The 27,202-nt window shown below is 47.4% G+C and overlaps 1 protein-coding gene across 3 annotated transcripts in view; it reads left to right on the top strand.

Moving 5' to 3' along the window:
* Positions 1 to 26,517, top strand: part of GABBR1 (gamma-aminobutyric acid (GABA) B receptor, 1) — a 37,121-nt gene extending 10,604 nt beyond the window's left edge. Inside the window, exons 6-24 of one of the 3 annotated variants that reach the window (XM_011992257.1) lie at positions 446 to 606; positions 4,057 to 4,191; positions 4,606 to 4,776; positions 5,873 to 5,974; positions 6,263 to 6,328; positions 6,788 to 6,979; positions 13,709 to 13,951; positions 14,584 to 14,647; positions 16,311 to 16,388; positions 17,927 to 18,077; positions 18,573 to 18,705; positions 20,076 to 20,192; positions 20,290 to 20,397; positions 20,829 to 20,922; positions 21,607 to 21,734; positions 22,311 to 22,439; positions 22,660 to 22,803; positions 23,572 to 23,747; positions 25,999 to 26,517. In XM_011992257.1, coding sequence (XP_011847647.1) covers positions 446 to 606; positions 4,057 to 4,191; positions 4,606 to 4,776; positions 5,873 to 5,974; positions 6,263 to 6,328; positions 6,788 to 6,979; positions 13,709 to 13,951; positions 14,584 to 14,647; positions 16,311 to 16,388; positions 17,927 to 18,077; positions 18,573 to 18,705; positions 20,076 to 20,192; positions 20,290 to 20,397; positions 20,829 to 20,922; positions 21,607 to 21,734; positions 22,311 to 22,439; positions 22,660 to 22,803; positions 23,572 to 23,745 — 2,390 coding nt within the window. In that variant the 3' untranslated portion in view covers positions 23,746 to 23,747; positions 25,999 to 26,517. Of the gene's footprint in view, positions 1 to 445; positions 607 to 4,056; positions 4,192 to 4,605; positions 4,777 to 5,872; positions 5,975 to 6,262; positions 6,329 to 6,787; positions 6,980 to 13,708; positions 13,952 to 14,583; positions 14,648 to 16,310; positions 16,389 to 17,926; positions 18,078 to 18,572; positions 18,706 to 20,075; positions 20,193 to 20,289; positions 20,398 to 20,828; positions 20,923 to 21,606; positions 21,735 to 22,310; positions 22,440 to 22,659; positions 22,804 to 23,571; positions 25,047 to 25,998 lie in introns of those variants that run through there. The other 2 variants (XM_011992250.1, XM_011992264.1) reach the window with 2 other exon arrangements.
* Positions 26,518 to 27,202: the final 685 nt, after the last annotated feature.

Here is a 27,202-nt window from a genome sequence, read left to right as displayed (position 1 = left end):
CGCGCGCCATCCGTGACGTCAGAGCCCCCTCCCAGCCCCACATCTCCCTCCTCCTCCTCCTCCTCCCCTCCGTCGGTCAGTCAGTCCGCGAGGAGAGTCCGCGGTGGCGGCGACGGTGGCGAGAGCCGCGGGGGCTGTAGGAAGCCAACCTTCCCTGCTTCTCCGGGGCCCTCGCCCCCTCCTCCCCACAAAACCAGGGATGGAGGCGCCTCCCCGGCACCCTCTCAGCAGCCCTCCCCGGGAAAAGTGTCCCCCCTGAGCTCCTTCCGCTCCCCAACAGCTACCCCTGCCCCCCACACTATGGGGCCAGGGGCCCCTTTTCCGCGGGTGGGGTGGCCACTGCCGCTTCTGGTTGTGATGGCGGCAGGGGTGGCTCCGGTGTGGGCCTCCCACTCCCCCCATCTTCCGCGGCCTCACCCACGGGTCCCCCCGCACCCCTCCTCAGAACGGCGCGCAGTGTACATCGGGGCACTGTTTCCCATGAGTGGGGGCTGGCCAGGGGGCCAGGCCTGCCAGCCCGCGGTGGAGATGGCGCTGGAGGACGTGAATAGCCGCAGGGACATCCTGCCGGACTATGAGCTCAAGCTCATCCACCACGACAGCAAGGTAGCCCTGGACATGGGGGTGGGTGGGAGGTGGGGGCTTGCGGGGCAGGGGGCCAGCCAGCTGCACGCGCCTCCATCTGTCTGAGTCGTCTCTGGGATTGCGAGGCAGACCCCTCCCTTGTGTGACTGGCAGGAGATGGGCTGGAGGTGCAGGAGCTCGGGGAGAGTCGCAGGGGCTAGAGGTCCAAGATGAGGGTCTAGGGGTTCAAGATGGTTAAGCATGCTGCAAGGCAGACCCCTCTGCCCCGCTGCGGGAGTCTCGCAGAAGTGTAGGGGTTTCGGGAAACTGGTGGTGGATTTAAGGTATTGGGAGACACTGATCCTCTGAGGGAGTAAACTAACCCTGGAATGGGTTGGGGGTGGAGGGAATGTCAGAGGTGGGGAGCTGGATTGGGGGTTTACATTTACCATGGTAACAAGGTAAAATCTTGGCGTAGGTTGGAGCTGAAAGGAATAGAGACAGAATGAGGAAAATTTTGAGAGACTTGAGAGCTCTAGTTTATTTATCATAACAAACAGCAAGGTAGTGGTGAGCCCTACCTGACTCCTTCTCATCTCTCTATTTCCAACCCTGTTGAGCATTCCTAGACTGTGGGATAGATGGCATATGGAGATTGGGGAAGGCTAATGATCAAGAGGTGGGCAAAAGCACTGGGAAAATGATTTGGATTGGGGATCCACATGGGAGCCCCCACAATAGCATGAGGATGGAGAAGAATCAGCATATAGGGAGAAGAGAACAGAAAAGAATGGCAGTGGGGAAGAGGGGCAAGGAGGTAGGGTGGGGATAATGAGAGATCTTGGGGCACCCTATGGAACTTGGGTCCTGACCTTAATCTTCCCTTATAGCATTGTGGCCTCTAGGATGTGAGAAGGGAAATGGGATTTAGGGAATAGGGAGGTGAGTTGAGGGAGAGAGAAGGTAAGCAAATTTGTGTGCAGGGGTATTAGGGGATAGCTTATAATGAGGTTCCTTTCCCACCCCTCTCTCCTACATGAATAATTGGGAGTGTGGGAAAGGTTGTGACACAGGGAAGGAAATTTAAGACCTCAAATTTATCTTTACTGACATGGGGCCCCAGAGACTTAAGGAATTGGGTTAGCGTGAAAGAGAGTACAAAAGGTGAGAATTTGGTGATCTTACCAAAGATCAACCTTGGGGTGGTCCAAGGGTTTATATTCATTCTTTAGAACGTCACTATACACCTAGAAATAGGTGTGTGTGTGATAGGTGTGTGAGGGGACAGAAGTGAGGTTGAAAGTAGGGTACTTGAGTAGAGAGCACAAGAATTGTCAGGAGCTTGGAGAACTTCAAATCCCCTTTGACTGTTACTTTCTCATGGTTCTCAACCTTCAGTGTACATAAGAATCTACCAGAGGAGTTTGTTAAAAATACAGATTTTAGCTCCTTGGTCAGGGATGAATCCCAAGTATTTATCTGTATTTTTACCAATAGACATCCTGTCTTGCTGAATTCCTGAGCTGTAAGCTAACCCCAGAATGCCTGTAGGAAGAGCAGGAGGGTACAGGAAAATAATTAGGTATTAGGGGACGGGAGGCAGGAAGAGAAATAGAGGATCAGATCTGGTAGAGGGTCAGACTCGGTCAGAGAGATCACTGGCTATGGGGAGTGGAGTGTGAAGAAAATTACCGGGAGAGATGGGTGCAGGCTTTATGATAGGGGATCACAGGAGATAGGGGAGGCCTGGCTGTGAGCTTAAACTCATCTACCATGACAGGTGATTCCCTGGAGGTGGTGGGGAGCAGACGCGGGAACTGGGAGAAGGGAACTGGAGGAGAACATACCAGAGGCAGCAAGCAGGGTTGGATGGGAAGGCAGAGGAACCGGAATGTGTCAACTGGAATGAGTCGGTTTCCTGCCTGCAAATCCAGATCATTGCAAGAGCAAAGAGAGGGAGGAGAACTAAGGAAGTCTATTGGGGAGGGGGAGAGAATCACGTGGTGGAGAGAATCTGCAGTGATGAACAGTGTGTGGAAGAGGGAAAGGGTTGCAAGAAAAGGTAGATAAGAAATCAGGAAACAAAATGGGGGGCATGCATTGCCCTGTTGATATGTATCTTATATGTTCTTGTATGTCCTCATTATTCCTGTTAACCCTGTCTTTAGAGGAGAAGTGGAGGGGCACCGAGGGGCTGTGGGAGAAGCTGGGAGCAGGATCTGGAATAATAGATGTGGGGAGAATGCAGGAAGGTGGGTCCTGAGAATGGTAAAGATTCACAAAGTTGCCTTAGTGGGAGGCATAAAGAGAAAACCTTCTAATGTTGTTGAACACTGCCCTTGGCCAGGGTGAGGGTAGGGTGGGCAACAGAGTTCTCAGTGAGTGCTGGTTCTTCAGATTCCAACAGCTTCCCCTGTTTCCCCCTTCTCCAACTTCCCACCGTGTCCCAAATGTCAGGCCTCAGTGGGAGGTAAGCAGGCTCCAGAGTGCTTTCTTTATTTCCTTTCTACTTATCCACTCCTCCCCGCAACATTTCACCCTCCTTAGTCCCCTGAGCCCCCTGTCTGTGTCCCCTCTGCCCTGGCTCCCCACTGGCTGCCATTTTGTCTTCACATGCACTGAGGTTCCAGCAGCTTCTGAAATGTCATATATCAGCAGGAGGGGAACAGGCAGTGGGAGACCCAAGGCTGGCTCTTCCTCCCCCATTTCCCCTCCTCCCAGGCTTCCTTTCTTCTCCAGCTTTCTGCTTGTTTACTTTCCCTAGCTCCAAGCCTCTCTTTAAGGCACCTCTCAAATTGTCTGGTTTCTTGAGAGTTCCATTCTATTCATTCTCTCTGTTCTTTCCTCATCCTACATTCTTCCCCACTTCTACCCCCCAGTGTCTTTGTTTCTAATGGATCTGTCAAATGTCAGGGCCCAGCAGGAGGGATGGATCACTGAGCGGGACCCCCTACTGGTCTTGTTCCTGTTCTCTCTTTACTTACCACTGGCTCTGAAAAGAGAAGAGGGAGGAAACAAATGGAAGGTGGGGAGAAGGGGTTTGCAGAGGCCAGGAAGGAATTTTCATAATATGGCTTTGAGCAAGTTGCCTGGGGACATGGAAAGAGTTTACCATATTCCTACTGACTCTTTTCTACCCACTGGTGTTTGGAGCATAGAAACATGGGGTAAAGGGCCTGGTGACAAAGGGAAGGGTTTGAGGGTGAGCTGAAAGGAGGTAAGATGGTATATTCATTAATACCAAAGGAGGGGTGTGCAGGAGAGGTGATGGGTAAGGCTCCAAATGGAAGACAGAGAAGGAAGTTTAATGAAAGAGGAGAAAAAAGACTCTTGACAGGAAGAGATGCCAGAAAGGAGAAGAAAATGGTAATTAATGATGAAAGTGAGTAATTGAGAAAGGAACTAATTTGTTCGAGAAAGGTAAGAGTAGGAATTGTAGACAGGGGAGGGGCCCCAGGAGAGCTTGCCCTCATCTCTTCTCTTGTCTTTCAGTGTGATCCAGGCCAAGCCACCAAGTACCTGTATGAGCTGCTCTACAACGACCCTATCAAGATCATCCTTATGCCTGGCTGCAGCTCTGTCTCCACGCTGGTGGCTGAGGCTGCTAGGATGTGGAACCTCATTGTGGTAAGCAGGGCTATGGGGGTCAAAAGATGGGAGTCATTCCCTTTTGAGCTCTACTAAAGGGACGATCGTGATTGCGGGTTTGTATTGAAAAGATTGCGGGGGACCTGCTTCTAAGATTCAGAGTCCTCTGCAGACCTGAGCTAGGCAGCCTCCTAGCAACAGTGGCCTGACAGTACTGCAGCTGACCTCCTTCTTCAGAAGGAATTGAAATTAGATCAGTGAAAGAGCATCCCGATTATGAGGGGTGCGTGGGCCTTTGAGAATCACTTTTCCTTAGGCAGACCAGAGGTGGGGAGGTTTGGAGAGAGTAAGGTAGAGAAACTGAAAGACAGGAAGAGGGTTAAAGGAACTCTTAGCCACTCTTGGTGTCCTCAGTCAACAGACCCTGTTGCACTCACTCTCCCTGCCCCACAGCTTTCCTATGGCTCCAGCTCACCAGCCCTGTCAAACCGGCAGCGTTTCCCCACTTTCTTCCGAACGCACCCATCAGCCACACTCCACAACCCTACCCGCGTGAAACTCTTTGAAAAGTGGGGCTGGAAGAAGATTGCTACCATCCAGCAGACCACTGAGGTCTTCACTTCGGTGAGGAGGGGTTGGGCAAGGGCTAAAGGGACATAAGCTCACATTCCAGCACAGGGAGATGTGATGCCAGATTCACTTTTAGAGGCGAGAGCTTGATTCTTCATTAAAAGAGAATGCATTTCATGTGGATTAAGTGCATGTTCTTTCTGTAGCCAGGGGAAAGAATGAGTTGAGTTTTTGGGATCCTCTTTGTCTTTATGATTTTATGATTTTTTTCCCCTGTTTAATGCCCTGTTCCCGACAGACAGACCCCGAATGACTCAGTTCTGTTAAAGTAGGTTCAATCCAAAGTGGAGGCAAGAGATGGGAGGGAAGATGAGATAGGAATCCAGGAAGGCAGCAGATTCCAGAGGCTCTCAAGGGGGGTGGTGGGTGGGTGCGAATGGGAACAGGGGATGGAGCTAGTGGATTACAGGGGAGAGAGGGAGAGGAGAAAGAGAGAGAGAGAGAGAGAGAGAAGAGAATGGGGGAGAGGAGAGAGAGGGGCAGACGGACAGCTGCATGGGTCTGGTAGTTGGCACTAAGAGAGAGAAGCCAACAGACAAGGAAAGGTTGAGTGGGGTGAGGGAGATTTGGGGAGGTAGAGAGGAAATACAGGCTCTACATCTGAAGAAGGCAGTCTGCTCCCTTCCTTTTATTCTATTCTTTGGGTCTTCTATCCACTGTGTTCAGTGGCCCTTTAATCCTCCCCCACTTTCGCTCTGATTCAGACCATTCTTTGTCTGTCTGCCCACTTGCCTCTTGAGGTTGACATCATGCTGTCTGTCCTAGTCCTCGCCTTGTCTTTTCCTGGTTCCTCTATGTTTTCTTCCCCCATCTTTGCCTTCAGTGGTAGGAGTGGGTGAATGGAGTGGCTTCCCCCACACGGAGCCTCAGCAGAGGCTCATCATTCACCTTCCCACTTGGAAGTCATATCCTAAGACCAGACGCCTTCCTGAACTCCTCACTCCAGGGACAGAAGCTGTTGAAGGAAGGTTCAGAATGGCTGTTTCTTTGCTCTGTCTGAGTATTGCTCTGAAATCCCCAGTTAACCTCTCTGGTCTTTATTCCCTCATGCACCTGTGTTTTTCCAACTTGTTTTTCATTCCCACCCAAGACTCTGGACGACCTGGAGGAACGAGTGAAGGAGGCTGGAATTGAGATTACTTTCCGCCAGAGTTTCTTCTCAGATCCGGCTGTGCCTGTCAAAAACCTGAAGGTCAGATGGCCAGAAGTGGTGGGCTCTGTTTACAGAGGGACCAAGCTAGGGGACAGTGGCTGGTTGGAGAGGAAAGCCAGGCAGGGGCAGGTTTTGATTCCCTGAGGCAATAGCATCTCCTGGGGAAGTTTAGCTCCATCTTCCAATTGACATTTATCCACTATACATTGAGCGTTACCCTGCACTAAGCACTTTGGGATGGGAAATCAAAGCTGCGAAGATGCCTGGCTTAGCCCCTCAGGCATTCCCAGACGTCCCTGAGGAGCTGTTTCTCTCTCTGTTCTGTAGCGCCAGGATGCCCGAATCATCGTGGGACTTTTCTATGAGACTGAAGCCCGGAAAGTTTTTTGTGAGGTGGAGTTGGATCTGAAGAGGGAGGGGCACTGGGTGGGAATTCTCCTTGGTTTTCTTGTGGGGCCTCCTTTCGGCATCTGTGCCTGAGTTGATAGCATATGATCTGAGGTGACGATTCATAGGATGTCTCTGTCTGTTGGCTCTGACTGCATCCCTTGTCTGCACACACATGATACTTTCTTCAGATCTCGTTTTTCTACTGCTTTGTGTTTCCCGAGAAGCCTATGAATTCCATCTGTCCTGACTGACTGGAAAAGGCCACTCAGAAATACAGGGGCTGGGGAGTAACTTAGAAGGAGGAATTGTCAGCCTTTCCTACCATCCCCAATACTTGCAGATTTCTCTTTTTAGTTCTACCGTTCTTCCCTGATTCCCAAGAGGCTAAATAGTGTCAAGTGAGATAAGACAAAAACAAACAAACGGGCAAACAAAAACCCAGCCATCCTCCTCTGTATTCAGGTGTACAAGGAGCGTCTCTTTGGGAAGAAGTATGTCTGGTTCCTCATTGGGTGGTATGCTGACAATTGGTTCAAGATCTACGACCCTTCTATCAACTGCACAGTAGATGAGATGACTGAGGCCGTGGAGGGCCACATCACCACTGAGATTGTCATGCTGAATCCTGCCAACACCCGCAGCATTTCCAACATGGTGAGAATGTGGGGACTTGCAGGCTGGCATCTGGGAGGGTGGAGGGGACTGAGGGAGGCTTGCAGGGGAGAGGGTGCCAGGGAGAGGGTGTGGAATTTGGATATAAAGGAGAAGAGGGCACTGTGCCCACCCTGGACTTGTCTGCATTATGTTTCCTGTGGATCCTACCTTTGCTCTGACTTCCTTGGGTAGGAGAAAGAAAAAAAAAAAAAAATGATAGAGTTGTATGTTCAGTAGGTTCCTAATGAGTGGAAGGGCTGTTACCATGGAGACGAGGAGCAGTTGGTGAGAAGTCAGAGGAGGAACCGACGTTAATGATAATATGGATGCTGTATACGCAAGCACACCTTTACAGGAGCGCTGTGTCTGGGCAGGATTGCATTTTATTTTCTTGGTGATTTACGTTAGTACTTTAGAGTTGCTTAATATTCACTCATGATTGATATGCAATTAGCTTGGATCCTGTTGCTTTTTTTAATGATTCTTTTTTTAGAATTTTATATGGAGAAGGGGCTTTTGAAATCATTTAGCCCCAGACAGCTGGTTAATGACAGACTTGGAGCGAGCAGGCGCGTTCTCTGATTTGGGAGGGCTGGGGCAGTCCTGCAGCTGAGGGGCAGAAGTGAGTGTGGGCGTGGGCGTAGGGGAAGAGGCTTCTTTGTTGCTCAGCACTACATTGTAAAGAGTACAGGAATTTGGGATAAGCTCGATACGTCCACCTGTGTGTCTACTTATTATACCAAGTGTGTACCTGCTTTGGAGAACATGCTAGGGGTGAGTTAATGGTTGTAAAGCCCCCAAATAGCTTAATTTAAAAAGTTTTACTAACAGTGGCATTTATGTGGAGCTTAGATTCATGATTTCAGGGATCCTAACAGCAATACTCTGATATGGACTTATTATTTACATTTTGTAGACCAGGAAAATGAGACTCAGAGTGGTTTAATAACTTGTCTCAGGTCATGCAGCTACTCAGCAGTCCAGCTGGAGTTGAATCCTAGTTAAATCTGACTCCAGACTGCTCTGCCTCATCACTTCCCATGGAAAACTATAAAGCCTGACTAAAAAGTTTGTACTTTTATCTGCTAACACTTTTTAGCTACTGGCAGTTTCTGAGCAAAGGAGAAATAAGATTTAGGAAGTTGACTCTGGTGGTGTGTTGTGATGAAAGATCTGCTGCCACATGGACTCTGGTCATACACACTGTTTTGGGACATTCTAAGTGGACTCTATGTTTTAAGGTATGTTAGTTGAAAAATACAATGAAAACATTTTGGAAGATCACTTTCCCGTAGAGTACCCAAGAGGTGAGTCATCCCTAAAACCTGGAAAAGCATTGGAACTGGCTACCAAAGCCAGAAAGGCTTGTTGGTGCCCTGAGCCCAGGACCCGCCGATCATTGATTCTGTCTTATAGCAGGGAGCTAGAGGAGGCTGACAGAAAACAGGGATTTGGCTGGGTCTGGTGGCTCACACCTGTAATCCCAGCACCTAGGGAAGCCAAGGCAGAAAGATCACTGGAGCCCAGGAGTTCAAGACCAGCCTGGGCGACATAGTGAGACCCCCAACTCTAAACAAAAAGAGAGAGAGAGAACAGAGAGTTGGTTAGGAACATAAAGGGACACCTGAGCGTTGGGGCAGGAAGACTTGGAAGGTCCCTTTCTGGCTTTTTGTCTCTAGAGAAAGATAGAGTCCGTAGGGCTTCCAGTGGGACCAGCCTAAAATGCCAGTGGGGAAGCCAATATTTTCTGAAGAGGATAGAAGCAGTCTTGACAACAGGTTAGGAGCAGGAGAGATTATAGATGAATCAAACAGCACCAACAGAAGTGGATCAAAGCAAGGGTTGGATTTAGGGGGCCGGAGCCACGGAGACTTAGAAAAGAAGCAGAGTTGCTTTTATTCCCTAAGGATGGCCTTACATTTAGATCAGTAGTTCTCAAACTTTAACGTCTGTCAGAACCACCTGGAAAGGTAGTATACAGGTTACCAGGCCCTTCCCCTGGAAATTCTGATTCAGTAGATCTGGGCTAGGGCCTGAGAACTGATATTTCTAGCAAGTTCCTGGGGATGCTGATGCTACTGGTCTGGGGATCACACCTTGAGAACTATTAGTTGGGGTAGTGGTTTTCAACCAGAGGCTACACTATCTGGAGGCATTTTTGGTTGTTACAGTTGAGGGTAGGGGATGGGGAGGGATACATGCTCCTGATATCTAATGTGTTGAAGCCAAAGATGATTCTAAACATCCTACAAAGCACAGCCCCTGACAACAAAGAATTATCTTGCTCAAAATGTTAATAAATAGTGCAGAGAGTGAGAAACCCTAGTTTAGAGAAAACATCTTTAGGGGCCATATGTGGAATTGGAGAGTAGGTTAAGGTGGTTTTAGAGAAATGTAGCTGTGGGATAGAGGGGAATGTGGGAGGTGGCATCCTGGAGATTAGATTGTGAGGAAATAAATCCTGATTGGGGTAGAGATCCCATCAGACCTAGGACCAATACAAACTAAAAAGCTACCTCAACATACACATTCTAGCCCACTGTCAAGCATTCATTCTTGAGAGCCAGACGAGGATTTGCACTTGGCTGGTTAACTAATTGCTATGGGTTGAGGGGTCTTTATTGTTCAGATTTCCTTAAGCTGCAGAATAGAGTTTCTGTTTGACAATCTGTAACTGTATCTTTACTGACTCAAGGGAGAAGCATTCTACTCTTCTCTACTCTTGGGGTGGCAGGAGCAATGGTGCCCCCAGTGGTTAGGCGCGTTTGTGGTAGTGACCTGGCGTGAGCACAGAGTATGACGACCTGGGCAGGGGACCGCATCATGCTGAGCAGATTAATCCCTTTCCATCTGGGTGATTTTTTTTTTATGCCGTATTTACGTTGAACTGAAGATTGAATAGACCAATCTTTCAATTTGAAACTAAGGACTGCTCAAAGTATTAGCCTAGCCGCTATTTGTGCAGGTGCTCTTGGAGAGAGGCAGTCTCACGTACAGAGACTGTGTAGTGTGGCTGGTAAAAGTATGGATTAGCTCTGCTACTCACTAGCAGTATAATTTTTTTCAGGCAAGTTATGTAACTCTTCTCTGCCTCAGTTTTCTTATCTCTAAAATGGGGATAATAACACCTCATTGGATTGTTTGAAGATTAAATAAGGTGATATAGGTTCCCTAGGAAAATGCTTGATACATACTAAGTACTGTAAATGTTAGCCATCATCATCATCATCATCATCGTCATCATCATCACCATCATTATCCTGTGTAAGGAGGGTTCGATATCAATGAAGCATTTCAACAAAAGAGTTAAAAGGACTCAGTGATTTGAAAGGGTCTAATGTGATTCCAAGGCTTCAGTCTCGTTTACTGGGAACTGTTTGGGAGTAAGGAAAAATGGCTTCGTCTTGGATATTTTGATTTTGAGATTATTCATCATACATTTATAAATGCCTCAGAGTCAGTTAGAAATATGGACTTGAGGCCAGGCGCGGTGGCTCACGCCTATAATCCCAGTACTTTGGGAGGCTGACGCAGGCGGATCACAAGGTCAGGAGTTCAAGACCAGCCTGGCTAACATGGTGAAACCCTGTATCTGCTAAAAATACACAAATCAGCTGGGTGTGGTGTTGCGTGCTTGTAATCCCAGCTACTTGGGAGGCTAAGGCACAAGAATCTGTTGAAACCAAGAGGTTGCAGTGAGCCAAGATCACACCACTGCACTCCAGCCTGGCAACAGAGCAAGACTCCATCTCAAAAAAAAAAAAAAAAAAAAGAGAGAGAGAGAAAGAAAGAAGAAAAAAAAGAAAAGAAATATGGACTTGAAATATTTGGCTGAAATTATAGAACTGAGTATCAGTAACAAAGATGAGGTTGAAAGTCAAGGAAATTCACATAGAAAAAATGTTACTTTATACCCAGCATTTTTATACATGTTCTAATTTCATTTCACACTATTTTAGATAGTATTATTCTCATTTTAAAGCTGAATAACCAACTAGTGAGGTTTAATAGCTTGTTTGAGATTTCATAGCAGGTAAAATGATTAGAATATGAATTCATCCCTTTATCTATCCAACAGACTTGTATTTTTATTTTTTTTGTTGCCTGTTGCCCAGGCAGGAGTGCAGTGGTGCAATCACTGCAGTCTTGACCTCCTGGGCTCAAGCCATCCATCCACCTCAGCCCCTCCTAAGTAAGCTGGGATCACTGGCATATGCCACCAAGTCTGGCTAATTTTTTTTTTTTTTTTTTTTTGGTTGAGATGGAGTCTTGCTCTGTTGCCTAGGCTGGAGTGCAATGGTGCAATCTCAGCTCACTGCAACCTCTGCCTCCTGGGTTCAAGCGATTCCGCTGCCTCAGCCTTCTGAATAGCTGCGATTATAGGTGCACACCACCATGCCCAGCTAATTTTTTTTGTATTTTTGGTAAAGATGGGGTTTCACCATGTTGGTCAGGTTGGTCTTGAACACCTAACCTTGTGATTCTCTCCTCGGCCTCCTGAAGTGCTGGGATTACAGGTGTGAGCCACTGCACCCAGCCAAGTCTGGCTAATTTTTTTTTTTTGAGATAGAGTCTCGCTGTGTTGCCCAGGCTGGAGTGCAATTGGCGTGATCTCCACTCACTGCAACCTCTGCTTTTTGAGTTCAAACAATTCTCCTACCTCAGCCTCCCAAGTAGCTGGGATTACGGGAGCCCACCAACACACCCTGCTAATTTTTGTATTTTTAGTAGAGACGGGGTTTCACCAGGTTGGCCAGGCTCTCTGGAATTCCTGACCTCAGGTGATCCACCTGCCTTACCGCCCAAAGTGCTGGGATTACAAGCATGAGCCACCGAGCCACTGTGCCCAGCCTGACTTGTTTTTTATAAAGCCTTTTTAAAAAAAAGAAATTTTTTTTTTTTTTTTTAAAGACAGAGCCTTGCTCTGTTGCCCGGGCTGGAGTGCGGTGGAATCATCTCAGCTCACTGTAACCTCCACCTCCCAAATTGAAGTGATTCTCTCGCCTCAGCCCTCATTTTTGGGACTACAAGTGCACACCACCATACCCAGCTAATTTTTTGTATTTTGGTAGAGATGGGGTTTCACCATGTTGCCCAGCTGGTCTTGAACTGCTGAGCTCAGGCAGTCTGCCCACCTCGGCCTCCCAAAGTGCTAGGATTACAGGCATGAGCCACTGTGCCTGGCATTTTTTTTTTTTTTTTTAAAGAGCAGTTTTAGTTTCACAGCAGAATTGAGATGAAGGTACAGAGACTTCCCATATACTCCTCACATACTTAGCCTTCCACATTATCAACATCCTCCACTAGAGTGGTACACTTGTTACAGCTGATGAACCGACATTGATACATCATAATCACCCAAAGTCCATAGTTTACATTAGAGTTCACCCTTGGTGTTATATATTCTGTGGGTTTGGACAAATGTATAATGATGTGTATATGTACTGTTAAATACTTTACATAGTATTTTCACTGGCCTTATCCAGTGGACATTTATTGTTACTTCATTATGGGGGCACAGTGCTAGATGCTGATGATTAAGAAAGGGATGGGATTTGATCTTGTCCTCAAGGGTAGAACCCAGGCCCATTCTACCCAAGGGTAGAACCCAGGCATCTTCAAAGCCCAGGCTGCTTCAAATCCCAATGTAGTAGCCACTGCTCTACACTGCCTGTGCCCTTTGCATATCTCACTTCTCCATCTCTCTAGAAAGTTGGAGAAAAAGTGAGCAAGGCATGAGGAACAAAGTTATTTATTTGTTCTTCATTCATCTATTTATTCTTTCATTAGTGTATGTGTTAATACATTCCAAACCCAAACAATTATTTGTATGGTCCCCTGTGTGTTACTTGTGGTTTCCCAAGAAGTAGTTGCTAAGCTTTTCCTTGTATGGTTTCTGTGAGGTAAGGAAGGAATGATGTGATCTTCTCCAGTACGTAGAATGTAGTTCCAAGACGTTAAATAATTTACCTACAGTTATTTAGCCAAACAAGGTTACTGCAAGGTATATGAAGTCCGGTCTCTTGACCCAGTTCATGAGAGAGTTAAAGGAACTATAATTCTTTTTAGCTTTCTTGGAAAAAGAAGGTTGAGTGTTAGGAGGGGTGTGGGTAGGATTGAGTAATGGACTTCAAAAATGTGAAGGATATTTCTGTAGTTTTCAGTCTTCCGAAAGCCCTCTAAGAGGAAGTGAACTGAAAGCACACAAGAATGGCAAGAAGTTAGCACGCTGAAGAAAATTCCTCCTGGTTGGCAAGCAGAGTGAGAAGACTGTGCTATCACCTTTTCTAGAATCTTTCAGAATTGTAGGAGCTGTTAGATCCTGGGTTAACTCTATGAAGAAAGTCAGAAGGATCAGAGAACATCAATGTCACGACTCTTCATTGGAATATCCATGTCTCCCCCTTTACTCTAGCTCTACCTTCCATCCTTTGCCACTCATTATCCAGAGTGTTTATTTGTCAAACTTCTCTGTTTGCAGTTCTGAGTTAGCAGCTATACACACTAAGACCATCGGACACAGCTAATCCCTGCTCTAGTCTAGTAGCTTCCGATCTAAGGCAGACACATGGGTATAGTTAAAGATTTTGAATGTACATATGCCCAATCTGACAACAGTAACACAAACCATCCATTCAAGTAGAAGTGTTTGAGCCAGAATTGGATTGCACCCCTTCCCCCACACCCACACACATTTCAGTTCTTTCCTCATGATTTTTTCCTCCCAAGACATCCCAGGAATTTGTGGAGAAACTAACCAAGCGACTGAAAAGACACCCTGAGGAGACAGGAGGTTTCCAGGAGGCACCGCTGGCCTATGATGCCATCTGGGCCTTGGCATTGGCCCTGAACAAGACATCTGGAGGAGGCGGCCGTTCTGGCGTGCGCCTGGAGGACTTCAACTACAACAACCAGACCATTACCGACCAAATCTACCGGGCAATGAACTCCTCGTCCTTTGAGGGTGTCTCTGTGAGTTACAACAACTTCCTTCATACTCCCCTGTCTTCCCAATCTCAAGAGAGACTCCCGAGAAGCACCTTCTACAAACATGCATTCTCTGTTTTTCTTAGTTACTTCTTTGCAATAATCAGTCTCCGACCAGAGAAGTAGGGATCTTCAAATTCGAAAAACCCATCAAAGACTAGAGGGAAAAAAAGGATGTATTCCATTTTTTTAAACCCCTCCCCTCATTTCTTTTCAAACTAGTCCGAGTATTCATGAGTCAGATGAGAATTGTAGGATTTTGAAAGACAAAACAGTCTGAAAGGTCATCTTCTTATTCGTTTTAAAATGAAAAGATTAGTTTCCAGAGAGATTTGCTGACTTGCTTAGGCCACACAACCAGAAACCTGCTGGTGTTCTGTCTGGGGATTTTTTCCCATTCAAATCTCATGAGTGAAGCTCCTTCTCCAAAGAATAATGTTTCTAAAATCTAGGGTATGGGCATCTGGGGTATGTCCTATATGCAGGCAAATGCCATAAATAGCATTCATTCAGAGGCTCAATTACATCAAAAACAGAAGGATTTAAAGAGTCCCTGATGTTCTCTTTCACTCCTGCTTTTATCCCCTTTGCCTTCCTCCACATGTTCCTTCCCTCAGGGCCATGTGGTGTTTGATGCCAGTGGCTCTCGGATGGCATGGACGCTTATCGAGCAGCTGCAGGGTGAGTACTGGGGCAGGAGGGGACTGGACATGGGGGCCCGGCTGGGGCTGGGCTGGGATGCCACCTGGGGAAGAATATCACAGACATCACAAGATTGCCCTGGCATCTCCCCACTTCTGCCCTTCTCTTTTAACCCTGTTCATCAAGCTTGTAAATAATAATAATAAAAAGCTTAGCTACAAGAAGATTGATGTCTTTGAGTTGCACTGGTTTTGCCCTCAAAAAGAAGTGTGTAGGCTGGGTGTGGTGGCTCACCCCTGTAATCCCAGCACTTTTGGGAGGCCAAGGCGGGCAGATCATGAGGTCAGGAGTTTGAGACCAACCTGACCAGCATGGTGAAACCCTGTCTCTACCAAAAATACAAAAAAAAAAAAAAAAATTAGCTGGGTGTGGTGCCAGGCGCCTGTAGTCCCAGCTACATGGGAGACTGAGGCAGGAGAATCACTTGAACCCAGGAGGCAGAGGTTGCAGTGAGCCGAGATCATGCCACTGGACTCCGGCCTGGGTGATAGAGTGAGACTCTGTCTCAAAGAAAAAAGAAAAGAAAAGAGGCGTGTAAATTAAAAACAGCTACTCTCTTTCCCAGTGGCTTCCATTCATTTCACAAATTTCCCCTTGAGTGGCTTGGGTTGAGAGGTTGATGACCTGTCAGTTAGACTCAAGAAAGCTGAATCTAGGAGAACTGCTACTTTTTTTTAAGGGAATACGCCAAATTTCCTTGCTGTGTAAACTATCATTTCTAATTTATCTTCAGTGTGTATAGCTTGGCTTTTGTAGACTGTATTTTCTTGAAACTTAGCACACTTAGGTATTTGCAGAACTTTTAGGAGTTAATTTTTCTGCTCCACCCAGCTCTGTCTTTTACGGCATGGCCAAGAGAGCTATTTCTTGGCCTCCTGTGAAAAGTTTCTTTCTTCCTTTCTCCCCACCTCCACATCTGTCTCTTATACACATCTAGATGTGTATAAGAGACAGGGAGAGCTATTTCTTGGCCTCCTGTGAAAAGTTTCTTTCTTCCTTTCTCCCCACCTCCACATCCTCTCAGCTCCTCTTTGTATCCAGGACAAGAGGAAGTGGACTTCAGCCATGGTGAAAGGAGTGTGAGTTGGCTTTTGAAGGAAAAGTTATGGTAACGGAAACAATTCTAGAACAGAAATCTTAGAAGTGACCAAATTTTACTCAATGGCGCTTTAAGAGGCAGATATAACTTATCCAAGGAATTAAAACCTAAGCCAACGGAAGAGAATGTTCTAAAATTAAAATGAAAGCCACTGGGAAAATAGAGCCTGCCCATCATGAGAGGAAGAATAAGCAGAAATATGTGTAAAGCTTTAGAAGCCAAAATCAAAGTGAGAGACATCTCGCAGAGAGAGGTGTGAGGAATGGAATAGGTGGCAGACATGTTGTGGAGCCTCCTCACTGAAGACTTTTAAACATAGATATTCTTATTTATTTGAGTTGCCTTGGGAACCACCTTATATTGCTTTTAAGTCATGTTGCTGATTCAAGTGACTCGTAGGTCCTTCCAAGCGTCCTTTAGGGCCTCAGGTGAAAATAAAATCAGATACAGCCATGCAAAGCTCTAGGGAAGTGGGAAGTTGAAAATGCCTAGGATCAGCTCTTTGGCTCCCTGTGGTCACTCCTTTTATTGTCATCTGCCCAGGTGGCAGCTACAAGAAGATTGGCTACTATGACAGCACGAAGGATGATCTTTCCTGGTCCAAAACAGATAAGTGGATTGGTGAGTGGATCTTGTTTGTATTTTCCTTCAGCCCCTCTGGACAATCAAGGGAAAAAGTCATGCCTTTGAGTGAGGATGGAATGGTGGAGACTATTAGGTTGGTATGTGGCTGGCAGCTGGGCTAGGAGAAAGGGTTAAGTGAGAGTGAATACAACCCCTAAGGCGTGGGTAGGGGAGACTGGTGTATTTGGAGAGGGAATAGGCGGTGGTTATACTATTTTTAATAGTACATTGCTGGGGTAACTGGGGATTAGAGGCAGGGGGTGGGCAGAGGGCGGGAAATGGAAACTCCATTTGGGTTTCCCAGATGTCCTGGTGTCTTGATATATTTGAACCAGCTACTTCAAGCCCAGAGCTGTCTCTTTGTCTGTCTCTTTAGTTTAACGGTTGCTTAATCTCTGGAGGAGGAGGGAAAACCTCATGTAATTGTCATCTGCCAAAATGTGCTTGTTATTTTTATATGCATTTTAAAAAATTTTCCTATTTTTATGTAATTTTAGAGGTACACATGCAGTTGTGTTACATGAATATATTGCATAGTGGTGAAGTCTGGGCATTTAGTGCGCCTGTTACCCAAATAATGTACACTGTACCTAATAGGTAGTACTTCATCCCTCAAAATATACTTTTTAAAGAGGGAAAGTAAGCAGTTATTCTTTGTGTACTTGGCCTTAATGATAGGACATGGGAGAGAAACTGAAGGGGGACAAAAGGAGGGACCTACTGATAAAAGAAAGGCTCCTTGAGAATGAAGGGGAGGCCCAGCCATTGAAGACGGCTGCCATCTGCCCTGCCCAGTGGAAATCTAGTCATTCCCAGCACTGCTGGAGTTTTGCCCTTTTTTTTTTTTACAATTTGAATTTAGGACAGTGTTCTGGGTTGCTATAAATGCTGCATGGCCTAAATTATTCTTAAAAAAAAAAAAAAAAACTAAGCAAATTGAAATTAGTTTTTTTGGTGAACTCTGACAAATTTGAACCTGTAATAATAACTGGAAAACATCTTTGGGAATGTCACCCTGCCAGGATTAAAATTTCAGATTAGTTTTCCTTTTTTTTTTTTTGTCTTAAGATTAGGTGTCCACACTAGATACTTCAAGGCCTTTTTAGCTTTATGATTCAATAATTGTCGTTTGAAACTTTGATTTGGGTTATAAGAGACCTTATAACATTTTTTAGTTATCCCCTTCTTTCTCTTACCATTTTCCTTTGCTGTAAGAAAGACAGAAAAACTTAAAGAACAAACAAAAACAAAGACTACAACTTTGGTGACATGCCTCAGCATTTCCCAACCTATGGACAGACCATTCACTCCATCTTCTCATCTCGTTTCTGGTTGCTTCCTAACGGCCCCAGTGGCACTGAGCATTCTGCCTGCGGTAACCTCTGTTCAGTGCAGTTAGGGCCTCATGTCCCCAGCCAATGACTAAAGTCTGTCAGCAATCTAGTTCTTTGCCCTTTTCTCCTATCCCGTCTTCATTCCTTTGTCCTCCTTCCCTTCTCTTTTCCCTTCCCCTCCTCCTCCCCTGTGCCATGCAGGAGGGTCCCCCCCAGCTGACCAGACCCTGGTCATCAAGACATTCCGCTTCCTGTCACAGAAACTCTTTATCTCCGTCTCGGTTCTCTCCAGCCTGGGCATTGTCCTAGCTGTTGTCTGTCTGTCCTTTAACATCTACAACTCACATGTCCGGTAAGTTTCTCTTCTGACGTTTTCCTTGTCTGCCTCTCTGAAATACTGATCATGTTCCTGGACAGGATGAGAATGAAACCTGTGTAACTCGCCTGGCCATGTATCATGGAGTTTTTCATTCTGACTTGTTAAGAATGAAAACAGGGAAACCAGATATAACCCCCACTCCTACTCCAAAGTAGCTAACTGGAAGGAAAAAGAAAAGAAGAGAAAAAAACAACCTTTGGGGCCAGGTCTCACAGTCTTGGACTCTACATAGATAGCCTGTATTCTAGTGGGATCCTGTGCTTGGGAAGCCCTCTGCAACTCCATCTTCAGCCCCATGACTGCATTGCTTTGCCTCTCAAGGCTCCACTGTCTTCTCCAATCCTGTCTTCCTTTAGCCCCTGGCCCTGAAATTAGGGTCATGCCGTTGCATGGTATTTGGAGAGCTCAGCCTCCCTGGAGAAGAGGGGTAATTATCTCTCCCTGTCACCCTCTCCACCTCTGCCCTAGTTATATCCAGAACTCACAGCCCAACCTGAACAACCTGACTGCTGTGGGCTGCTCACTGGCATTAGCTGCTGTCTTCCCCCTGGGGCTGGATGGTTACCACATTGGGAGGAACCAGTTCCCTTTCGTCTGCCAGGTGAGGAGGTGGTGGGCAAATTCCTCACAGAATGTGGCTCTCCCACCCGTCTCAGGAGCGCCTTCCATGATTTATGGTTCTCTGCCTTTCCTCCTCAGCTTTCCCTGACTCTTGTCCCTGTTCTTTCCTTCTAGCATCACCCCTCTGGTCTCTGTTTGGCTCTGTCCCTTCTTTCTGTGCCTGCAGGCCATTTTCATTCTGTAGTTCACTTGTCAGTTCCAAGGTTGCCATGGCAGGCCTTGCAGAGAAGAGGGAGCCATTGAAGGCAAAGGAAGGGGATTTGCTCAAAGGTCTCCTGAACAATGGTTGCTTGTCTGTGGTGTGGGGGCTGAGAATCAGAACTGTGGACCTCCCTTGGGAGCCTCTATTGGGTTTGGAAGGATGGAAGCAGAGATCAAAACAGACAGCAGAGAGAGTTGGGGGGAAGGGACCACTGCCACACAGGGAGGAGGGGCTCTGGGACTGTTGGTACATGGAAGGTTCTAGTGCTGTGGGGAGAGGCTAGCTTCAACAGTGATAGTTGAGTGGTTCTCTGTTGCACTGGTGGAAACACCCACTCTTTTCTCCTGATCTGCCTTCCTGTCCTTGGTCTCTCTTTTTCCTCTGCTCTGTGCTGTCCTGATCATACATCTGTGCACATGGCATTTCCATGCACATGCACATGCAGTTCATCAGGAATCCTCTGTTCCCAGTGAGGCCAGAGTGCAGCTGGAGAAGCAGACAATTAGCTGCAGTGCAGTAGGAGAGGTTCCAGAGTAGAGATCTGCACAGAGTGCTTTGGGGGCAAAGAAGGGAATGCAGCTCACTGTTGGTGTGATTGGGTGGACCTCCGTGAGGAGGTGCATTTGAATACTGAAGGACAAATAGGATTTTATCAGCTAGAGAAATAGGGGAAGGCTACTTCAGGGGCATAGGGAGCATTGTGTGGCTAGAAAATACTTGAAAGAGAGTAGATGAAGAGAAAGTGGGTAGTTCAGCATGGCTGGAGCGTGGGGTAGATGCAGGGCTGGGAGATGAGCCTAGCTGGACAGGTGGGTGGGAGCATGTTGTGAAGGTTCTGTGTCACATCCAGAAGTGTTCAGGCTGTAACTTATAGATACTGGGGAGTGGTTGGAGGTTTTTGGCCACTAAAGCCAGGAGGTTTTAGCAAGATCACCTTGGTGGTGTGGAAGTAGAGGGTGGATGGGAGGAACTGTTCAAGGTGGGGAGACTGCCCTCTCCCTGCCGCTCCCCGTCCTGTTAACATTTTCCCATCCTCCCTGTGTCACCATGTGCTCCCTGCCCACACTCCCTTAGGGTTCTGCCCATCCTTACTGAAGTCCCTGCTACTAGCCTACCCTATTCTGCCTGTGCCCTCTCTTCTTTTCTAGGCCCGCCTCTGGCTCCTGGGCCTGGGCTTTAGTCTGGGCTATGGCTCCATGTTCACCAAGATTTGGTGGGTCCACACGGTCTTCACAAAGAAGGAAGAAAAGAAGGAGTGGAGAAAGGTGAGTTGCTGCCCAATCCTTAGCCCCCAGATCCTTGGCTCCTGGGGCACAGAGCATTTTTGCCTGATGTGCCTGTTCTCCCCACATATTTATCCAGACTCTGGAACCCTGGAAGCTGTATGCCACAGTGGGCCTGCTGGTGGGCATGGATGTCCTCACTCTCGCCATCTGGCAGATTGTGGATCCTTTGCATCGAACTATTGAGGTACCGCTGGAGAGGAGGTGCTGTGGTCAGGAGAATGAGCAGGGCTCAGTGGCCATCAGGGCCCGGGGTTGTGTGTGGTCTTGAGGGATGAAGCTACTTGGTGAGAGTGCCTTCCTCATATCGGAAGCTCTTCCTTTCCTTCCTAGAAGGAGCCCCTCATAGGCCTCCAGATTCTGAAGAAAGAAAGATTCCTCCAGATAACTGAAGAAAGGAAGGGGTGGGGATCTGGGAAGGGTGTGTAGAACTTCCAGGCATCAGGGAAAGTGGGGAACAAGCACCTGCAAGGGTTCAGGAAAACATTCTCAGGCCTGGAGTGAGATTTGGCATCAGCATTGAGGGTCTCATAGGAGAACAGCTGGAAGCCAGAGAAGTATTGAGGAGAGGAGGGGAGGCTGGCAACCATCTTTCTTGTAACCTTGTTTCTCCCCTAGACATTTGCCAAGGAAGAACCAAAGGAAGATATTGACGTCTCTATTCTGCCCCAGCTGGAGCATTGCAGCTCCAGGAAGATGAATACATGGCTTGGTGTGTGGGATGTGGGCAAAGGAGGGCAGGGATGCACAAAGACAGGAGGGAAGGCAAGGGCAGAGGGCTTGGAGGGAGAGGGGTCTTTGGAAGAGGAGGTAGAGAGCGTCTCAACCCAGTTTGAACACCCTACTCTTTGTTATTGCACTAATCTTTTCTGAGAATAGGGGAGAGTTGCTCCTTTGCTATGAGGAGCTTAGGGCCCAAAGCACAGATGAAGAACTTGTGTTCAGCAGAGGGACAAGTGAGGGTAATCCACCGCCAGACCCGACGTTATCTTCTAGATCCCCCTCGGCCTTATTAACATTGTTCGATTCATGGTCACAAATGGCAAACCTACCCTCTGCCTGGAAAACCACCTTCCCCACTGGAGGGTAAGGGTGAGGCCTGTGTGGCCCAGACTGGCCTATTTCTAGATATTCAGCAAGCTCTTGCCTGACTGACAGCAGCTCGCCACCATTGCCTTCCTGTGTGAATCCCAGGAAAAAGTGATGAGGTCTGGGCAAGTTGGGTGGACATAGCGGGTGGGGGATACAGGGTGAGGTTTGCTAGGTCAGAGGGGCTGGATTGGAGAGGAGGGCCCCCTTTCCATTGCAGAGTAGGTGAAGGGCAGAGAGGGGACGGGGATTGAGTGAGGAGCGTTGTGGTCCTTGTTGCTCAAGTGACTCTCTCCTGCCATTCTAGGCATTTTCTATGGTTACAAGGGACTGCTGCTGCTGCTGGGAATCTTCCTTGCTTATGAGACCAAGAGTGTGTCCACTGAGAAGATCAATGACCACCGGGCTGTAGGCATGGCTATCTACAATGTGGCCGTGAGCATTGACCCCCTGGCATTGACCCTGTGGGTTGACCACCACAGCCCAGATGTGATGGACTAGGAAGAATCAATGCTAGATCTGGGATCTGTTGCTTAGGAGTCTTAAAAAGTTTGTTAATTCTTCAGGTTTACAAAGCACTTTACAGTTTACTAAGCTCACTGTAGACATTGTATCATTAATCTTACAGCTACCCAATGAAGTAGATATTAGTATCCCTACTTTATAGGTGAGGAAACAAAAACACAGAGAAGTTAAATTGCTTGTCTGTGGTTGATGAACTGGACTCTGTTGACATTTCCTACCAGGGACCGATTCTGGAGGACCTGGAATGTGTGCATAGAGATCCTGGGAGTTCCTGCCTTGAGGGGAGTGGTCAACCAAGAGTGAAAACTGGTTTGGGACAGTTTGAGATTTTTCTCAATCTGTATTTCAGGATGATCCTGAATTTGGATCCTTTTCAAAGGGAAAGTTCACCAGGAAACTGCATAGGCTCCCTCCCATGGGAAGTAAACTCTGGATCTTGTCTGAGCCTGCAGACCTGAGACTCCCTCAATGTGTCTTTCCCTCTAGGTCCTGTGCCTCATCACCGCTCCTGTCACCATGATTCTGTCCAGCCAGCAGGATGCAGCCTTTGCCTTTGCCTCTCTTGCCATAGTTTTCTCTTCCTATATTACTCTTGTTGTGCTCTTTGTGCCCAAGGTGAGGTTCTATTTTTTCTCTCACCCTCTTTAGTCCCATGTTCCCTCCCTCCCTCCTTCCTACAGTACTGAGTTCCTCTGCCCTTCCATTCACCCTCCTTTCACTCCTCTCCTTGTTTGGGCCCAACTCTCTTAGCATTCTTTCCACCTCCAACTTTCCATCAGCCATTCACTAGTACAGTCACTGCTGGGCCACCCCACACCCAAACATTTGCCCCTAGATGCGCAGGCTGATCACCCGAGGGGAATGGCAGTCGGAGGCGCAGGACACCATGAAGACAGGGTCATCGACCAACAACAACGAGGAGGAGAAGTCCCGGCTGTTGGAGAAGGAGAACCGCGAACTGGAAAAGATCATTGCTGAGGTGCGGGGGTGGGTGTCGGGGGCGGGTGTTGGAGTGGTGGGGTCCAGGAGGCTTGTGTCTTAGCTCGGGTTGTCTGAAGCCAAGCCTGAGGTACAGAGTCAGATGTTCTTGGTTCATGGAGGGAGGGTCCTTAGGAGAACAACCGGTAACGAGTGAGTGGAGCAGGATAGGGGAGGGGAAAAGGCTGAGCAAAATTCTGTCTCAGGCAAAATCCAGTGTTGGCCTGACAGGTGGAGGGGCTCTGGAGTGGGAGCTATGTGGTTGACTCAGCCTCCTTAAGGCAAGAGGATGGCTGTTGGCTGTGGGTGGCAACTGAAGAGAGGCAGCAGTGAGCCTCTAGTAGTCAACACTCACAGCAGCTGGGTGTCGCATGCAGCCCCAGCATAAAGGACCTGGGCAGGCGTTCACTGTGCCCCAGGCTGTCATTAGGGGCTGGTGCAATGCCAAAGAGAGGGACGTTCCAACTGGGTTGACACAAATCTCTCTGATTTATTGGAAGCTCTGTGCACTGACTTTTCTCTCCTTCCGCACTTTTTCCTTTTGTTTTTAAATTCTCTCTTATTTTCCTGATCTCATTTTTTTATTGGTATCCCCATTATGTTCTCTGGCTTTTCTTGTTCTATTTTTATTTCTCCTTTTAATTTCTTCTGTCCACTTACCCTATGTCCTCCCCCCTACATTTTTCTGTGCCCTTCCTCTCTTTCCCTCCTCCCCACCCCTTCATCACCTCCTCTTCCCCTGCTCTCCCAATTGTGCTTCTTCCTCCAGAAAGAGGAACGTGTCTCTGAACTGCGCCATCAACTCCAGTCTCGGCAGCAGCTCCGCTCCCGGCGCCACCCGCCGACACCCCCAGACCCCTCTGGGGGCCTGCCCAGGGGACCCCCTGAGCCCCCCGACCGGCTTAGCTGTGATGGGAGTCGAGTGCATTTGCTTTATAAGTGAGGGCAGGGTGAGGGAGGACAGGCCAGTAGGGGGCGGGAAAGGGAGATGGGGAAGGGCAGGGGACTCAGGAAGCAGGGGGTCCCCATCCCCAGCTGGGAAGAACATGCTATCCAATCTCATCTCTTGTAAATACATGTCCCCCTGTGAGTCCTGGGCTGATTTGGGTCTCTCATACCTCTGGGAAACAGACCTTTTTCTCTCTTACTGCTTCATGTAATTTTGTATCACCTCTTCACAATTTAGTTTGTACCTGGCTTGAAGCTGCTCACTGCTCACGCGCTGCCTCCTCAGCAGCCTCACTGCATCTTTCTCTTCCCATGCAACACCCTCTTCTAGTTACCACGGCAACCCCTGCAGCTCCTCTGCCTTTGTGCTCTGTTCCTGTCCAGCAGAGGTCTCCCCACAAGTGCTCTTTCCACCCCAAAGGGGCCTCTCCTTTTCTCCACTGTCATAGTCTCTATCTTACTTGCCCTTCCACACTTTCTCACATTTGTCTCCCCCTGAATTTTGCTTCCTTTGGGGGCTCATTCTTTTCGCCAAGGCTCACATGCTCCTTGCCTCTGCTCTTTGTGCACTCACGCTCAGCACACATGCATCCTCCCCTCTCCTGCGTGTGCCCACTGAACATGCTCGTGTGCACCGCGTTTTTCCCATGTGCTCTCTTCATGTTCAGTCACATGTGCTCTCAGGCGCCCTGCATTCACAGCTACGTGTGCCCCACTCACGGTTATGGGTCTGCCCTTGAGCGTGTTTGGGTAGGCATGTGCAATTTGTCTAGCATGCTGAGTCATGTCTTTCCTGTTTGCACACATCCATGTACTTTCCCTTGTACCCTCCATGTACCTTGTGTACTTTCTTCCCTTAAATCATGGTATTCTTCTAACAGAGCCATATGCACCCTACCCTGCACATTGTTACGCACTTTTCCCCAATTCATGTCTGGTGGGGCCATCCACACCCTCTCCTCATCGCAGAATCTCCGTTTCTGCTCAGACTCCCCCCATCTCCATTGCATTCATGTACCACCCTCAGTCTACACTCATAATCATCTTCTCCCAAGACTGCTCCCTTTTGTTTTGTGTTTTTTTTGAGGGGAATTAAGGAAAAATAAGTGGGGGCAGGTTTGGAGAGCTGCTTCCTGTGGATAGTTGATGAGAATTCTGACTAAAGGAAGGCACCCTTGACTGTTGGGATAGACAGATGGACCTACGGGGCGGGAGGTGGCGTCCCTTTCACACTGTGGTGTCTCTTGGGGAAAGATCTCCCCGAATCTCAATAAACCAGTGAACAGTGTGACTCGGCACCTTGCACTCTTCCTGTGAACAGAATGGGCTTCAATCCAAGAAGGAAGGCTCAGAGGACTCCAAGTTCATGAAAAGGCACTGAAGCAGAGGGTGAAAAGAGGTGTTTTATTGATCCATTGAGGGCTTAGCAGAATAAAGCAGGACATGATTAAGTCTGAGATTAGTGAGTGAGGATACTACTGGTTAAAAGTGTGGGCTCTGGAGTCAGACTGCCAGGGCATCAGATCCAACCACATGCAAACATTTTCTTAGTCTCTATTCCCCATGTCCTCATCTATAAAAGTGAGAATAACAATAATATACATTTCTCCATATGTTGGGTACAAATACTATATACATTGTGCATTCAGGTGCCTAGGATAGCCCTTGGGCCATGGTATATGTTGCGTGAATGTTAGCCTCTGTCCCTGCTGTTTAATGAGTTCCTCGACAGTAGTGGGCATGAATTGGGAGCCTGGAGCAAGTGCCCAAGCGTCCCCTCTAGGGACGCTCCTTCCCAGGAACTAAGAACAGTAAAAGAATGATGATTGCTGGAAGGTAATGGATGAGATGGCCACTGAGTGCTTCCAACCTTAAACATCTTTGTCTAGGAACTCTCAGCATTTTGGAAATAATTTGCTATCAAAATGAAAAAAATTTTGAATGGACAAGGGCCAAAACACTTGCCTGAGACTTTAAACATTTTTTTGTGTCGTCTTGGAGAGTGCTTTTTTGAAGCTCAACTTTTCTTTTACTTTGGCACTGATTTTTAAAATGATTCTCAGATTTTTGTAAGACAGCTGCAAGGGTTGGATGGGCCCTGTCATTCATTGACCTGTTAAGTGCCAATTTCTGAACTTCCACTAAAGCATGGGGTGGTGAATCTTAGACTAGTACTTGAAAAACGTTCCACTGTGATTATCCACCTGGGACCAGTTGGACTTAATTTGAGTCTCTCTTCTTCCCACAGTGGAATATCCTCTAGGAAAAGAGAAGAAGCCAATGGAGTAGATAAGCCTGCAGTGTGGAAAATGAATAGTTGGCATCAGAACAACAGCAGGAGGCTGGGCGCGGTGGCTCACGCCTGTAATCCCAGCACTTTGGGAGGCTGAGATGGGTGGATCACGAGGTCAGGAGTTCAAGACAAGCCTGGCCGAGATAGTGAAACCCTGTCTCTACTAAAAATACAGAAATTAGCTGGGCATGATGGTGGGCGCCTGTAATCCCAGCTGCTCCAGAGGCTGAGGCAGATAATTGCTTGAACCCAGGAGACAGAGGTTGCAGTGAGTTTGTGCCACTGCTCTCCAGCCTGGGTGACAGAGTGAAACTCCATCTCAAAAAAAAAAAAAGAAAGAAAGAAAAGAAACAGTAGCAGGAGCTATAGAATAGCCATGGGTAGAACCTAAAAGACCCAAATTATCATCTCAAACTTGGATTGCACTTAGGTGGGCTATAAATTATAAACAAAGGGTGAACAGTTCTACTGGGGCCAAAGGTGAGCCAGACACTGCTAGCAGGAGTGCAGGAGTCTCAAGCCAGATGGTGGGACTAGCAGAGTGCCCAGTACAAAGGGATGGGAAGGAGTGAGATTGAGGATATTATAAAGGTACTTAGAAGAGAACTTGTAAGATTTTTACTGGCCAAATTTAAAACATGATAGCACTGTTTTTCATACAGGCCTCCTACTAATAAGAAAAACAATTTTGAGATAACTGCTTGTTTGAGTTCACAGTTAATGTTCCTGATGATTAAGATCAGTTGCAAATGTACATCTGTCAATGCTCATCTACAATCAGATTTCATGTATTCATTTTTGAAAGTGCCTTTTCAGGGAGAAAGGTGCTATTGATTAGCACTAATACTAATTATTAAGGTATTAATTATATATAATTACAATGAGATATATACACACACACACACACATATTTATATACACACACACACACTCAATGATATTTAATTAATGTATAATTGTACCCCAAGAGGCGCAAAGGAGATGTGTTGCCAGGTGGAGAGGCTACCACTTGGCAGTTCTGGGAGGACTTGCTCCCTGGGCTCTGTGAGGCATGCTTTGCGTTTCCAGCCCTGCCTTAATCAGGGTAGGGTTCAGATCACTTTCTGACTTTGGAATGTCCTGGAATGTAGACTGCCTGCAGGCTTCCATGTCCCATGCT

The sequence above is a fragment of the Mandrillus leucophaeus genome, unplaced genomic scaffold, assembly GCF_000951045.1.
Source record: "Mandrillus leucophaeus isolate KB7577 unplaced genomic scaffold, Mleu.le_1.0 Scaffold1102, whole genome shotgun sequence".
In the NCBI taxonomy this organism is placed as follows: Eukaryota; Metazoa; Chordata; class Mammalia; order Primates; family Cercopithecidae; genus Mandrillus; species Mandrillus leucophaeus.
Note: the sequence above shows the minus strand (reverse complement) of the source record. Positions and strands in the feature narration are given on the sequence as shown.